Source organism: Scyliorhinus torazame, chromosome 19 (genome assembly GCF_047496885.1).
Source record: "Scyliorhinus torazame isolate Kashiwa2021f chromosome 19, sScyTor2.1, whole genome shotgun sequence".
NCBI lineage: Eukaryota > Metazoa > Chordata > Chondrichthyes > Carcharhiniformes > Scyliorhinidae > Scyliorhinus > Scyliorhinus torazame.
In genome coordinates, this window is record NC_092725.1 from 93,287,804 (window position 1) to 93,304,644 (window position 16,841).

The 16,841-nt window shown below is 46.1% G+C and overlaps 1 protein-coding gene across 3 annotated transcripts in view; it reads right to left on the minus strand.

The window, feature by feature from the left end:
• Window positions 1-469: 469 nt before the first annotated feature.
• Window positions 470-16,841, minus strand: part of dram1 (DNA-damage regulated autophagy modulator 1) — a 110,389-nt gene continuing 94,017 nt past the window's right edge. For 2 of the 3 annotated variants that reach the window (XM_072484780.1, XM_072484778.1), the window contains exon 7: window positions 470-1,992. In XM_072484780.1, coding sequence (XP_072340881.1) covers window positions 1,849-1,992 — 144 coding nt within the window. In that variant the 3' untranslated portion in view covers window positions 470-1,848. The remainder of the gene's footprint in view (window positions 1,993-16,841) is intronic. The other variant, XR_011936506.1, reaches the window with a different exon arrangement.

Consider the following 16,841-nt stretch of genomic DNA (forward strand, 5'->3'; position numbering starts at 1 on the left):
GTGGTGACTGCTGATTTGCTGTATACCTAGAAAAGATGGCTGGTCCCTGTCCGGGTTGCAAATAAAACAATAGGTAACTCTGGGTGAGTGGGGTCCAGACCAGTTTTGATCACCTAAAGAATTCTGAGATGAGATTTTCAGATTTTTTTGCTCTTGGCCTGCACTTAAATCTAATTTTGTTACTCCAGCACCTTCCAATTAAATTGCTCGTTTTTATATTGTAACAAGGCTGTGAGATTTAGTTTTGGATTACTCCAATAAGAAGCCAGTACAGACATGATGGGTTGAATGGCCTCCTGTGCTTAATGGTTCTATTAACAATGCTGCTGCCTCTCAGTAATGCCACATTTAGCACATGTTGCTAACTTTGGTTGGCTCTTAATTTGTTGCGCGTTGTGTCTTTACTTAATTTGCACTGTTTCTATAATCTTTGCTCTAGAGTCGCCAGGTATCTTTATGATACCACCACGAGGTTCAAGTTCCAGTACTGATCAATAACTTGACACACCAATTAGTAAGATTCAAATCAAAACACATTTATTATACACCGTCAATCACTACTCATGCATAAAACTCTACTTACTAGAGGCCACCTCTGCTATTACTAATAGGCCTATACTTGGCTTCGGAACTGGCCCACCAGGTCAGGGGAACAAATGGCCTTTTGTTCGATTCTGAGTCTGCAGGATTCAAAGCTGGTATGGACTGGTAGCTAGGAGCGCCTATCTCGTAGCGTGCGTTGACTGGAGACTTACTTGGTTGTTGCGGCAGCTAGGTAGTTTCACTGTCGAGGGTTTCACGCTGCTGAGTGACCTGCCAAGAAGGATGAATTGAACTTGGGGACTACTTTATAGTCCCCGGGGACTTCGGGGCGGACCCCGTATCTGGTTCCAAGTGATTGGACTACGTTCCGATCACTTGGATCGATTTCTCCAATACTGGAGCCGTTCCCTGATCGCTGGGCGGTCCTTGAGTGTCCGTTGGCATTCCTTTGTCTTGGCTCCTGCTGGCGCTGAGGAGTCTGGCTTGGCCTTATTCACCTTACATGTTTCAATTGTTCCCGGGGATCGCTCATTAGTATGCAGATGGCTGAGAGTTTCAGTGCTGTCTGGGTTTCTGCAAATTCTAATACACAGGAGACTTTGCACCTAGTTTTTCCTGGTTTGGCTGAATTTCCCTGCATTCTTTGCGGATTTCCATTTTAAGTCGGGAAGTGGCCAACCCAGTGGCTACACTCCCTCCTTGTGATCCCTAACGCGAAGCGTGAAGGATCACATAACTGCATCATCTTCACTTCCTGACCCAGCGAACACTCTTCCATGGCCTCTACACTGACCATAACTATGTATGAAAATTTTTAACTAACAATTCTAAGTGGCAATATGTCACAACAGGGACATGCATTACAACATTAAAAAAACAGTACCTCTAACTATCCTCAATAAACTATCCTCACTCAAATCAAAAATAATCTACAACACTTTAAATGTACAAATAGCAGCAACAAAGTTTCTCTAGCTTGGCAGTCAAGCACAGAGATTTACATTCTCTCAGTTGTTTTTATTCACAAAATGGCGCCGAATGAATGTCCTTTATTGTAGATCAAGGAGTTCGGGGGCCTGGTGAAAACCGAAAATAGGGGATCACATCCTGTATACCAGGGTGCGAGAGCGGTAGGCTCTCCTTCGCCATTTTCTCATGCGGATAGTCTGCACGATGCTGCAGAATATCGCCAGTACTAGAAGGGATTCAATTACGTATGAAAGGGAGTACCATGTTATAAACCTATCGCACCATGATAGTGTGTTGTTACTTGTCACTGGGCTCTGGGTGCTATGGGGAAGTGAATCATTGACGGCCGGAGGGGTTGGGGTCAGGATTCGCATTCGCACGGAACCGGATACAGATTACAATAACGACGAAAAACACGTATGACGTCTTCATTGTTTTCTCTTCTTTTCCTTCCTCTGGAGTTCCTGAGGTTCCGGAGTTCTATGGACACAAGCATAATATCTGTTACTATCTTGTGTAATATCTTGAATGTTAGCATGTCTGTCTTTAAGTGCAAATTTCCCTTTATAATTGGTCACCATGTGTGACTCCCTCATTTTTTTTAAACCAAAAATTTGGACTAGACAAAGAGAATACTACCGTACTACGAGCCGCCTCACAGCCTGTGTGATTTACCATCCTAGTGTTTTGAGGATGTAAATAGCAGAGGGAAACAACCAAAATCAAACAAAAGAATTTTGAACATAATGAGCCACAAATGCGGTGCGTATGGGACGCGGGGGGTAAGATTTGGATGGAATCCCCGGGTAGGATGGTGATCTATGCCGTATGTGCTCTACCCGAGTGTAGGTGACCAGAGGGGGGGTCCTCAGGCAGGGCGGAGACCAATGCAGTTTCTCCACTGCCTGAGCAACCGGCAAGAACGGGTAAGAATGTGGTCATCGTGGGGGGTTGCTGTAAAGATTCTACCGTCAAACCAGAAGAGTAGTTATGAACGGGGGTCTGGCAAACTTTCAGCGGTTTCTGCCGATAAGCGTGCTGGCAAGTTTTCACAGGTTTATGCTGACAAATATGGCGTGTGGCCGTGGAAGCGATTTAAACTGAAACAAAGAACATTAGGCAAACAAAACATGCAACGAATATTGTGCAGGTTCCATCAGGACACCGTTTCTCCCAAGCGGTTCCTTTTAAACATCATCTGGACACCTCAGTTATCAGTTGCGAACAGGGTCGCAAAGGGGTTCTCGTTTTGGGAGTCAGACTCAAAGTCATCCTCTTCTCCCGGATGCCATACTCCTGAATGGATGAGGGTTGCCAAAACTGCATGGTGTGACTTGGGGTCCATCTCGTTGTTTCGGAAGAGCCTGTATGAATTGTCACAGTGCCAAAAGGTGTTGTCTAATTCTGTGAGGACGGAGTTGGGGTCATCATCGTAGGGCGGTGGTCTTTGGTGAGGTTTGTTGAGGAATGTGATCAGGAAGGGATCACTCGAATCGTGTTCAGATTCGCTGGGTGTGGGTCCTGTTGCATGGGGATAGTAAGGAGGCGTGCTGTGGCTATTGTCTGTCACAGTCGCCGTCTCTGCTGCTGCTGTCTGTGGGCGTTCTGGGGCGGAGTCTAGAGTTCGGGGGTGGAGTCGAGGGAGAGTCCGTGGATGGGTTGGACGTGTTGGGGGACGGTAGGGATATGTTGGCTGTGAGCGGGGTGTGGTCTGCTGCATCGAGCATGACGTGGCGTGTGTGGTTACACTGCGAGCCATATGCCTTGAGCTGGTTAATATGGAACCACGCACTCTTCCCGTTGGGGTTCTTAATTTTATACACGGAGGGGCTTACTTTGTCCGCAACGGAGTACGGATCCGAATACTTGGGTGACAGGAACGAGCTGGGGTTGTAAATGGAGAACATGACCTGCTGTCCTACTTCAAACTCAGTCGCGTGCACTGTCTTGTCGAAACAGGCCTTTCTCTGTTTCTTCCTGGTGCCTAATTTTACTGCGGCTGCTAGCTGAGCCGTTTTTACATTTTCCACTAATTGACTGCGTTCTCGTGTGTGAGGGACGTCACTTCGGGGCTGGTCAAGTCAAGTCCTAATAAAAATTCTGTGCCTTTCATGGGTCGTCCTGTCATGAGAGTGTGTGGGGTGTAGCCTGTGGATGTTGAAACAGTGTTACGTAAAAACATTAATGCAAAAGGGAGGACTGAATCCCAAGTGGTGATCTTTTGTCAGACCATTTTCCTGAGGGTTGCTTTTCGGGTCCGATTCATTCTCTCCATGATACCACTTGACTGGGGGTGGTATGCGATGTGGAATTTTTGGGTAATGCCAAATATCATGAGGATGTTCTTCATGACACGTCCCGTAAAATGGGAACCTTGGTCGAATTCAATGCTGCAGGGGAGTCCCCATCTCGTAAAGATGTGAGTTAAAATCTTTGCTGTAGTCTTTGCCGTGTTTGTCCTAGATGGGAATTCTTCTACCCATTTTGTAAACGTGTCTATGACAACTAACATGTACTTGTGACCATTCCTGCTAGGGGGCAATGGTCCTATAAAATCAATCTGGAGGTTAGTCCAGGGGCCATTAACGGGGCAGGTGTGGCTAAGCTGAGCTTTCTTTTTTTTCTGTCCGGATTGTTTTGGGCACAGATAAGGCAATTTTCAACGTAGTGCGTGACGTCGTCCTTTAAATTCGTCCACCAACAGAGCTGCCTGAGGTGGGGTCAATTTCCTGATGCCCATGACTATCATGGAACGAACAAATAAGCTGATTCCTGTCCTGTTCAGGAATCACATAAAGGGTGTCTTTCAGGATCACACCATCATGTGTGGTCAGTGCATTTGTAAACCTATCATATGGGGCTGGAAAGTTTCCTTTTAAAATCTCCCTGAGATTACTATCTTGCTTCTGGGTCTGCACTAAATCCTCGATATTAGTCTGTGAGACCTGAACTGCAATCACTGGGGCGTTTTCGGGGGGGTTCCAAAAATATCCGTGTCTGGAACCTGCTTTAGCCAGTGCGTCGGCTTTTACATTTCCAGGTGGGGAGGAACGGTGGTGACTTCGGACTTTAATGATGCCAAAAATCCTGTCCTGTGCTTTGTCTAAAATGGGCTGGAGCAATGGGGCTGAAGGGAGGGGTTTTCTGTCGGCGGAAACAAATCCTCTTGCTTTCCACAGGGGTAGGAATTCTGTGAGGCTGTTGCAGACATAGAGGCTGTCCGAGTATATGTCTGCTGGGCTGGGGGAAGGGTGATCTATAATGTACACAATGGCTGCTAGTTCTGCTGCCTGCGTGCTTAAGTGCCCTGGTAGTTTTAAGGAGATTTCTTCTAGGGCGAGTCCCTGCGTGTCCTCAACATAGATGCCGCATCCTGTAATGTGCTTCCCGTCTAATACAGTGGAAGAACCATCCACATATATTCTCAAAGGTGCGCATGTGTCTGTGTGCTGGGGACTCTGGTGTGAACTACCTATGTTTCTGAGGGGTGTTTTTGCAATAAAGAGGCCTGTGTTATGGTGCGGTGAGATGATTTCACATTCGTGGGGGTGCCTGGGTACTGAAGGTTGTCGGCTAGGAAAGTGTGGGTCTTGGTCCTTTTAACAGTGATGTCCCGTCCCTGCAAAAGAAGGGTCCATCTGGCTGCTCTAATCTGGCTTACTGTACCGTCCTTAAGTCGTCCGTCTAGTAAAAGTTGGGTGGGGTGTGTTCCGTGAGGATTGTGTTGGGGTTTAGTCCGGTGATGTATGAGAAGTATTGAACTGCCCAGAAAACTGCGGCCGAAAATCCCTGCTGCACAGGATCTAAAACTTTGGAGGCGTAAGCCACGGGTCTTAACTGTTTGTGCCGTTCCTGGAGGAGCACGGCCGAAAGGGTGCGGTCTGTGCTAGCTATCTCTATAGCATAGGGGGAAAGCGGGTCTGGAGCCTGTAGTGCGGCGGCTGCAATAAGTGCGTTCTTTAAGGCATCTACTGCATCCGTGTGCTGCGGAAGCCATTCCCAAGGGGCTCCTTTCTTTAGGATGTCCGAGAGGGGTGCTGCTTTGGTGGCGAAACCGTCAATCTGGGTTTCGGCAGTAGCCAACCAGTCCTAAAAACGACCGGAGGGCTGAATCATTCTGGGGAAGGGGCAATTTGACAATCGAGTCAATCCTTTATGCTCGATCTCGCGTTTACCATGTGTGATAATCGTTCCCAAATATGCCACTTTGTCTTCCAAAAGTTGGGCCTTTTTGGGGTTCACTTTGCATCTAATCTGCTGTCGGCGTACCAGGAGTTCGGCCAGAAGCTCAATGTGCTCTGCCTTGGTGTCTGTCTACAGTAATAGGTCATCCACATACTGGACCAGACATTCGGGGCGAGAAAATTTTGATAAACCATTTGCCAGCTGTCGGTGGAAAATGGAGGGGGAGTTGTGGAATCCTTGTGGAAGGCATATCCACGTGTACTGCTGATTTTTAAAAGTGAAGGCAAATTTTACTGGCATGCTTTTGCCAATGGAATGGACCAGAATCCGTTACTGATGTCCAAAACCATAAAATAGTGTGAGTTGTGTCCCTGTTTGAGCATGGTCTCGGGACTTGTGGCTACCGTGGGGGCTGCTGCGGGGGTGACTTTGTTGAGTTCCCGGTAATCGATGGTCAGTCGCCATGATCCATCGGGCTTTCTCACTGGCCAAATCGGGGCATTATTAGTAGAGGCTACTGATCTAAGTACGCCTTGTTCTAATAAGCTATCGATAACTTTTGAGATTTCTCCCACTGCCTCTTGGGGAAATCCATATTGCTTCTGGGGTCTAGGGTCAGGTCCTGTTATTTGAACGGAACCAACCATCCTGCCGCGGTCATGCTGATGACTCGCAAATGCAGTCCTGTTTTTCTGTAGAACTGCCCTAACCTGTTTGTCTGCACTAATCGTGGTCGGGTCAAACTAAAAATCGCCGACTGCGCTAATCTAATTAGCATACTCACCTACTGTGAGCGTTGCGGGGGCTCTTGCTGACTTTGTCATTTTCCAGACACATTGATTTACTGGGTCAAATGAAAGGTTGTGGGAGTTCATGAAATCGAAGCCCAAAATGTGTTCTGCTGTGTGGTCCAGATCGACCAAAACTATGGGGTGTTTTGTGGTAATATTGCGAATTTGAATGGGTACAGGGGCTGTGATGTGTCCCTGTTGTGAGTGGCCTGTGAAGCCGCTGAGGGTGATTGTGGCTGCAGTGGGCCACGTGTCTTTTTGGAACATGGTGGAGGAATTAATTGTGGTGCGGGACCCTCCTGTGTCCCAGAGAAATTCGATGGGCTGTCCCCGTATTTTCACTGCAACGACTGGTCGGCCGGACCTATCCTAAAGGATGTCGCAGTCCCAAGTGGGGGAGTCCGAACACCGTCAATCAGTTCCGTTCATGTCTGTCTGGTCTGAACGGGTGCTTGCACTGTATGGGCTCTGTCCTGTTTCTATTCAGAGTGCCTGCCTGCTGGGCTCTCTGTGGTTTTCGTGGGGCGTTGCATTCTCGTGCAAAGTGACCTAATTGTCCACAGTTGTAACACTCCTGTGGTTTCTGTGGGGGGCTGTTCATGCTTTCGTTCACCCATGCGGGGTTCTGGTGCGCTTTAACTGCTTGGATATCTGCCTCTGCCTGCTGTTCTTCGGATTTCCTAATCGCGGGTTTGTTTTGGACAGATTGCTCCCAGGTGCGGGACAAACTTTTTAAAACCCATTTTTCATTGTGCGCTTCTTCCGAGGGGTCATATTTGGTGCAAGCTTTTTGTCCTGCCTCTGTGGCATGGGAGATAAGGGTACGGGTCCATTTGGCCATGTTTTCTGGGGACAAATGGGTGCGGGCTAACTCTCAAAAAAACTGCTGTAAAATGGATCCACAGGCGTCCAGCAAACGCTGTGGGGTGTTCTGTTTTCTTCTGCCTGCACTTATTCAGGCCTTCTACTGGGTCACCTCTGTTATAACCGATCACATCTAGGATCGCCGTGTGCATCTCTGCAAAGGTGCCTCTTCCTACATTCTGTGGGTCGGGAAGGGCTGCTACAACCGGAGGGTCTAAGCTTAAAACTGTGAGCTTCACTTGCTCACGCTCATCCAGGCCGTACATGGTCGCCTGCTGCTTCACTCTAGCAAAGAAGTGGTGGGCGGTCTGAGGTGGGGAGGAACGGTGTGATCTTTTCGCACGGGTCCCGTAATTGGGTCATGGTTAAGGGGGTGGTGTAGAGGAATTCTGCGTCTCCTTCCAATGTGACTGTGTGGTGGGTAGTGACTGGATTCATGGATGCCTGATCTATCTGCTCCTGTGGGGTGTTGGGGTGCTTTTCTCTTTTGGGGCTTTCCTTGCGCACATGTTCCCTGACATACCTATGCGCGGTTTTGTTTAATTCTTGCCAATCAGGGCCGTCTTCCTCATCTAATTGGGATCCAAAGGTGCTCTGAAACCCATTTTGCACTGAAAGCAAAGACTGCAGTTCCGCAATCTGCTTCCGGCACTTTGCGTGATCTAATGAGCTTTGTCTGTGCTCCATGGTGGTAGTATGGAGTGCTCTTAACGCTGCAGTCAAAATGCAGAAGTTTGAGAAGGAAATGTAAGCTTTTTAAGTCCTTGACAGGTTAAGGCACAGACATTAGTGGATAAGTACAGAAAAATAGGAATAAACAATGGACCAGAATTGGAGTAGTACAGACATGTTAGAGGATTTTGAAGTTGGAGGAGATTACAGGATTGTGAAATTGGAGGAGATTACAAAGATCGTGAGGGGTAAAACCACAGAAAGATTTGCAAATGTGACTTGGCGCGAGATACAATATGGGTGGCAAGGTTTCGATAAATTCAAGATTACACAGTCTCAGAGTAAGGGGCGAGCCATATAGGTCTAGGGTGAGGAGACATTTCTTCATTCAGAGGGTGGTGAATCTTTGGAATTCTTTGTCCTAGTGTGCTGTGCAGGCTCAGCTGTTCAGTATGTTCAAACTGAAATTGATAGATTTCTACATAATAAAATCATCGGGGATAGTGCAGGAAAATGGCTTTGAAGTAGAAGATCAACCAAAATCTCAGTGAATGGCTTAGTGGGCTCTTGCAGGCTGAATGGCCTACTGCTGCACCTATTCATATGTTCTTATGAGCGGCATTGTAGCACGGTGGTTGGCACTATTGATTCACAGCACCAGGGACCCGGGTTCAATTCCTGGCTTGGCTCACTGTCTGCGGAGTCTGCACGTTCTCCCTGTGTCTACGTGTCTTTCTTCAGGAAAGTCCAGAGTGATTCGCCTGTGTTTTCACGCTGGAGTGGGGACATAGCCCCATTATTGGAGAATCCCGCCCATGGAGTTGGAAGTTTAGCTTGGGGTTGAACAAGGCACCAATAATGGCTTTGATCTTCCACATTGAAGAAACTAGCTCATTTAAGACTCAATGCCAGATAAGCAATCTGATATTAAAGATCAGGGTTCTCTTCTAGCCCCTGTATTAAACCAGGAATGATGCTGTTCATCTGGCTCACTTATATTTTTCTTTCATAAGTGGGACTGCCAAATTAGGTGCTGACTTCAAAAATACTTTGTGCTTATGCCTTACAGGCTGGCAAACTTATTCTGGCAAACTTGCTTTTTACAAAGGGTAGAACAGATGGTATTTTTTCCTAGATTGCAATCACATGATAATTAATTGGGCCAAAGGCTGGTGAATCAGGCGAATGTTGAAGCCACTGGCATTGCCTGTTCCTTCATTCACCGAGATAATTACTGGCCATAGTGTTAGATCAATGCTTGTTTCTGAGACAGAAGGTTATGGGTTCAAGCCTCACTCCAGAGGTTTAAATACATGATCTAGGTTGTCCATCAGTGCAGTACTCAGTGCCTTCCTGTTGGAGGTGCCACCTCTCTATTGAGATATTAAACCAAGATCTTATCTGCCCTCGCGGGTAGATGTAAAATATTCCATGGCACTATTTGAAAAGAAAAGTCAATTTCTCCTTGTGCCCTAGCCAACATCTTTTTCCCAAGGAACATCATTAAAACATTTTTTCTTTAAGGCCTCTGTCTAAAGGCAGGTCCTTGGTGATTATTTGCACGCATAAAAAATGCTACTTTGACTGTGAAATGCTTTGGGACAACCGGAGGTCTTAACATGCGATGTGAATGAACGCACTTTCAAATAACCCCCATGTCCTTATTATTAAGATATAATTTTGGTAGAACCACAAGCTGAGTTTTTTATTAAAACATTGTGTTCCTGTCATAAGCAGCTGATCTCTTGCATTCTATTTCAAGGGGCTGTTTGGTCTAAGAATTCACCAAATGAGATCTTTGTTGTTTTAATAAAAGCAAAACAAATGAAAATGTTCACAGAATTATTTAATAATTCACTGTATTAAAGAGGCATTTCCACAATCTCTCATTCCCAGTTGAGGGTGTGTGTGTGTTAAATGTAGGGCAGTGGCATTATTGCTGGATTGTGAACACTTGATTTGTAGAATTACCTCAAACTATTGTTTTCACATTTTAGCCAGTCAGTCAATGTAACACAAGGACACCTATGTCAGACTGCTGTTCATAGACTACAGCTCCGCCTTCAACACCATTATCCCGACAAGATAATAACCAAACTCTGCAATCTTGGACTTGATCCCTCCCTGTGCAGCTGGATCCTTGACTTCCTCACCAACAGACTGCAATCTGTCAGGCCTTTCACAGTAACTTCATTGCATTGTTAATGTAAGCCTACTTGTGACAATAAAGATTATTATTATTTAAACAACACCTCCTCAAGAGTCCTCAACACCGGGGCCAAGCAAGGATGTGTGCTCAGTCCTCTACTGTACTCCCTATACACGCACACACGACTGCGTTGCAAGATTTAATTCCAATTTGATCTATAAGTTTGTGGGTGTATGACTGTGGTGGGTCATATCACAAACAACGACGAATCAGAGTACAGAAGGGAGATCGATCACTTGGTTGCATAGTGTAGCAAAAACAACCTCTTTAAAAGTCGGAAAGACCAAGGAATTGAACATCAACTTCAGGAAGCGTAGCCCGCCCCCTGTCCCCTGGCTACCTCAATGACTCCGAAGTGGAGATGGTCGATTGCTTTAAGATCCTGGGGATCACCATCACCAACAGTCTGTCCTGGTCCACTCGTTGATGCAACAGTCAAGAAAGCCCAACAACGTCTCAACTTCCTACGGAAGCTAAAGAAATTCTGTATGTCTGCATCGACTCTCTCAAACTTCTACAGATGTGCCAGAGAGAGCATCCTATCCGGTTGCATCGCAGCTTGGTATGGCAACTGCTCGAACCAAGATTGCAAGAAACTGTAGAGTCTGGTGATCTCAGCCCAACGCAGCAAACAAACTTGCCACCCTCCCATTGATTCTGTCTACACCTTCCACTGCCTCAGGAAGGCAGACAGCATTATCAGAGACCCTTCACATCCAGGCTTTGCCGTCTTCCAGACCCTTCCATCAGGCAGAAGTCTGAAGACCCGCACATCCAGACATAGGAACAGCTTCCCCACAGCTACTAAACTCAATGACTCTCCCTCGGACTGATCTGTTCCATGTAAGAACACTATTCTCGATGCCCTATGCTGCTCTTGCTCATGTATTTGCTTTGTTTGGCCCTTGTTTCGCACTGTAACCAATCACCATTTGTCAATGTACTTTGCCGATTATTCTTTTTGTCTACTGTGTACGTATTGTGTATGTTCCCTTGGCCACAGAAAAAAATGAATTAATCAATCAATCAATCAAACATGCTCCTTCAAAATGTTGTTTGGTGGATTATGGATCATCTTCATTTGTAGTCGCTGACTATCCGCATAGCTGAGAACATAGTAACTGGAGTAGACCAGTCAGCCCCTCAAGCCTGTTCCCCTAATTTAGTTAGATCTTAGCTGACCTGTGTCTCCGCTTCAACTACCTTCCTTTGATCCATATCACTTGTTTCCTTTATCCAACAAAAATCTGTCATCCTTCCTGATTCAATATCAGGGTCAACAATTTCCGATTGAGCAGCACTGTAGCACAGTGGTTAACACAGTTGCTTCACAGCGCCAGGGTCCCAGGTTCAATTCCCAGCTTGGGTCACTGTCTGTGCGGAGTCTGCACGTTCTCCCCATGCCTGCGTGGGTTTCCTCCGGGTGCTCCGGTTTCCTCCCACAGTCCAAAGATGTGCAGCTTAGGTGGATTGGCCATGCTAAATTGTCCTTAGTGTCCAAAAAAAAAAGGTTAGGTGGTGTTACTGGGTTACAGGGATAGGTTGAAGGTGTGGGGCTTAAGTGGGGTGCTCTTTCCAGGGGCTGCTTCAGACTCGATGGGCCAAATGCCTCCTTCTGCACTGTAACTTCTATGATTCTATGATATGAGATCATAATCACCAATCAGCATGGATTTCAAAGGGGAAACTTTTGCTTAATTTTTTTGAGTAGCTATGGCAATGCATTGGATGCAATTTATCTGGATTTTCAAAAGCGTTTGATAAGGTGTCTCATAGTAACTAATGAATAATGTCAGACAATGTGGAGTCGGGGAAAGTGACAGAACGGATTGCTACTTTATGAGAGAATGCTGAGATTGAGAGGAAAGGATTGTTATTTAGATTGGCAGAAGGTGGGAAGTGGTATTCCACAAGGTTCAGTTCTGGGATCATTCTTATTTACTGCAGCGCAATCTCAAATGGGGTGTGGAAGTTTGGTGAGCTGAGGCAAACTTAAATATCTTTAAAATCTAATTTTAATTAAAATTTTAATTTAAAATCTAATATTGTTTGTATTTAATATTTAACTGCAAGTACTGTTTAACTTCTATGTCTCATCCAGGGGCCTAAACAGGGAGGTAGAAGCTATCTACTGGCAGCAGCTGAAATAGTTAATTAAGAAAACTGGCTTGAATTGGTCTCTGCTGGACCTGGGCTCAGCTACCTGTGTTCAGAACATAGAAATCCAGATACTCCCTGTGTGAGCAGCACTGAGTGCAACTTCCCTGTAGGAAGTGGTTTCTGCTCTACTACAGTGGAGGTGGTAAACTGTTGGTCGGTATCTGGTAAATATCCGGTAAGTGGTCAAGGTCTATTTTCCTAAGATTTAAAATAGTAGTGGAATTTGTGATCATATTAATAAATATCTTTTTAAAAATTAATAATTGAATAACCTACTTGAGTAATTAAACTTCATAAGTATGGCAGGACAGTTGATGTGTTAAGGCTGCAGCCTGTGGGAGCTCATGGATACTGGTGTTATCCAGGGCAAGCACATCTACAGTAAATGTCTGCGGCTTGAGCTTCAGCTCAGAGTCATTGAACTGTGGACACTGCGACACATCAAGGAGGGAGAGAGTTACTTGGATGCTTTGTTTCAGGAGGTGGTCGTATCCCTTGGGTTTTCCCGTTTGGAAAGTGGACAGGGACAGGGGGTGTGTGGCTGTAGCTGAAGCGGATAACGAGACCCTAGAAGGCAGGATTATCAGCCACTGCAATGGTCCAACAGGTTTCAGGTTAATTCAGCTAGGTAGGATGTGATTGGAGGGTGCAGGGTGGATGAGCTAACTGACCATGGCACTGTGGTACAGGAAGCCATTCAAGTGGGGGGAGCACATAAGAATGCAGTGGTAGTAGGGGCAGTACAGTGAGGGAGATTGACATTGTTCTCTGTAGCAGGGAGCAAGAGTCCAGACAGCTGTGTTGCCTGTCCAGTGCCAGGGTTTGGAACATCCGCACTGGGCTGGAGAGGAACTTGTGGTTGTTGTCCAATGACATAGGCAGGATGAGGAAAGAGGTTCTGCATAGTCAATGTGAGGAGCTAGGCACCAAATTAAGAAGCAAAACCTCAAAGGTAATAATTTCTGGATTATTATCTCAGCCAAGTGCAAGTTGGCATAGGAGAAATATGATTAGAGAAATTAATGCGTGGCTCAAAGACTGGTGTGGGAGAAGTGGGTTCCGATTTGTGGGACATTGGCACCAGTACTGTGAAAGTGGGATCTGTACCATTGGGTTGGTCTCCACCTGAATGGAGCTAGGACTGATGTTCTAGCGAAATGCATAACAAAATGAATGAAATGAAAATCGCTTATTGTCACAAGTAGGCTTCAAATGAAGTTACGGTGAAAAGCCCCTAGTCGCCACATTCCGGCACCTGTTCGGGGAGGCTGTTACGGGAATCGAACAGTGCTGCTGGCCTGCCTTGGTCTGCTTTCAAAGCCAGCGATATAGCCCTGTGCTAAACGAGGGAAGTAGAGAGAGAGAGTTACAAGCTGAATATCAGGGAAAGGAACCAAATTTGTGAAGATGGGGTATATCAAAAAGTAGAGACAAGGCAAGAGAGATAGATACTAATATGGGAAATGATAAACAGATGGTGACAAGAAGGGACAGAATACAAATCTAAGAGTAAATCAGCAGATAAGGCTACATGTTACAATAATAATAAAAAAAATAAAAGGACAACATTAAAAGCTCTATCTAAATACACATTGCATTTGAAATAAAACTGATGAACTGATCTAATTTTATTAAATTCATTTACGGGATGTGGGCGTCACTGGCTAGATCAGTATTTATTGCTCATCCCTAGTTGCCCTTCAGAAGGTGGTGGTGAGTTGCCTTCTTGAACTGCTGCAGTCCTTGAGCTGCAGATACACTCACTGCTGTTCGGGCTGGAGTTTCGGGATGCTGACTCAGCGACAGTGAAGGAACGGCAATATATTTCCAAGTCAGGGTTGTGAGTGGATTGGAAGTGGTGTGGTTCCCAGGTATCTGCTGCTCTTGTCCTTCTAGATGGTAGTGGTCGTAGGTTTGGAAGGTGCTGTCTGAGGAACCTTGGTGAGTTACTGCGTGCATCTTGTAGATGGTATACATGGCTGCCACTGTTCATCGGAGGTGGAGGGTTTGAATGTTAGTGGAAGGGGGAACGATGAAGCGGGCTGCTTTGTCCTGGATGGTGTTGAGCTTCTTGAGTGTTGTTGGAGCTGCACACATCCAGGCAAGTGGAGAGTATTCCATTACACTCCTGACTTGTGCCTTGTAGACGGTGGACAGGCTTTGGTGGGCCAGGAGGTGAGTTGCTCGCCATAGGATTCCTAGCCTTTAACCTGCCCTGGTAGCCACAGTATTAATATGGCTAGTCCAGTTCAGTTTCTGATCAATGGTAGCCCCCAGGATGTTGATTGTGGGGGATTCAGCGATGGTAAGTCAGGGGATGGTGGTTATATCCTGTCATATAGGAGATGGTCACTGCCGGGCACTTGTGTGGCATGAATGTAACTTAAATTAATAAGTACGATCTGATAGCTAGGGATATGGCTACAGGATGACATACATTAAGACATGAAGAGTATGTGACATTTAGGAAGGGCAGGAGTTGGAACAAGGTGGAGGGGTGGCTCTGTTAATTCATTATGGTATTTGGAAGCACAGTGGTGCAGTGGTTAGCACTGCTGCCTCACGGCACCGAGGTCCCAGGTTTGATCCCGGTTCTGGGTCACTGTCCATGTGGAGTTTGCACATTCTCCCCGTGTTTGCGTGGGTTTCGCCCCCACAACCCAAAGATGAGGTGTTTCATAGAATGTTTTCAGGATAGTTTCTTAAAACAGCACGTTTTGGAGCCAACAAGAGGACAGGCTATTCTAGACCTGGTTTGTGCAAGGAATGAGATGGGATTAATTGATAACCTCATAGTCAAATCTCCCTTAGGTAGCAGCGATCATAATACGATTGAATGTTACATTCAGTCTGAGGGAGAGAAGGGTACGTCCAAGACTAGTATTTTAAATTTAAATAAGGGCAACTATGAGCAGGGCTAGCTAAAGTGAACTGACAAATGTGCTTAAGGGATAGATCAATAGAGGTTCAGTGGCAGACATTTAAAGGAGTATTTCAGAATGCTCAGAATCGACACATTCCAATGTGAGAAAGAAACTCCAATAGGAGGGTCCATCATCCATGGTTAACTAAAAAAGTTAAAGACAGTATTAAATTTAAAGAAAAAACATAGAAGTAAATCATTGACACATGCAGTGCGGAAGTAGGCCATTTGTCCTGTCAAGTCTGCATCGATCCACTCTACCCTTTACCCGTAATCTCATTACTTAACCTGTACAGTGTTGGCACAGTGGTTAGCACTGCTGCCTCACAGCTCCAGGGTCCCAGGTTCAATTCAGGCCTCTGATGACTGTCTGTGTGGAGTTGCACTTTCTCACCGTGTCTGCATGGGTTTCCTCCAGGTGCTCAGGTTTCCTATCACAGTCCAAAGATATGCAGGCAATTTAGCAAGGCAATCTATCTACACTGCATATCTTTGGGTTGTGGGAGCATGATCCATGCAGACATGGGGAGAATGTGCAAACTCCACACTGTCCACTCCGGGGTCGGGATCAAACCCGGGTCATCGGTGCCGTGAGGCAGTAGTGCTAACCACTGCGCCACCATGCTGCCCTGGCCAAAGTACAGAATATGAGAGCAGGCAGGTTATGATGGAGCTGTATAAAATGCTCTTTGGGCCACAGCTAGAGTACTGTGTACACACTATAGGAAGGATGTGATTGCACGAGAGAGGGTGCAGAGGAGATTCACCAGGATGTGTTATTAATTATTAATTAATTAATTAATTAAAAATTAATACTCATGTTAAGAAGTAAAAGTGAAGTTCAGTATCACAGGTTAGATGATGCCATGTTGCACCCTCAAAGGTCTGTGGGAGGAGAGTGAGTCTAGAGGAGGTGGAGTTGAGTATCACAGGTCAGATGATGCCATGTTGCACCCTCAAAGGTCTGTGGGAGGAGAGGGAGTCTAGAGGAGGTGGAGTTCACAGTTTTGAGGTTGTGGGAAAATCAACTTGAGTAAGAAACTGTGATCAATCTTCATTTCAATAAATGAGACTAGGCAGCAGGCGGAACGTTTCGATGGGCAGCACGGTTGCATTGTGGATAGCACAATTGCTTCACAGCTCCAGGGTCCCAGGTTCGATTCCGGCTTGGGTCACTGTCTGTGCGGAGTCTGCACATCCTCCCGTGTGTGCGTGGGTTTCCTCCGGGTGCTCCGGTTTCCTCTCGCAGTCCAAAGATGTGCAGATTAGGTGGGTTGGCTATGCTAAATTGCCTTTAGTGTCCAAAATTGTCCATAGTGTTGGGTGGGGTTGATGGGTTATGGGGATAGGGTGCTCTTTCCAAGAGCCGGTGCAGACTCGATGGGCCGAATGGCCTCCTTCTGCACTGTAAATTCTATGATGTTGCCTGGGGTGGAGCGATGAAAAAGGGCTGGTTAATAATAATCCTTTATTGTCACAAGTAGGCTTACATTAACACTGCAATGAAGTTACTGTGAAAAGTCCC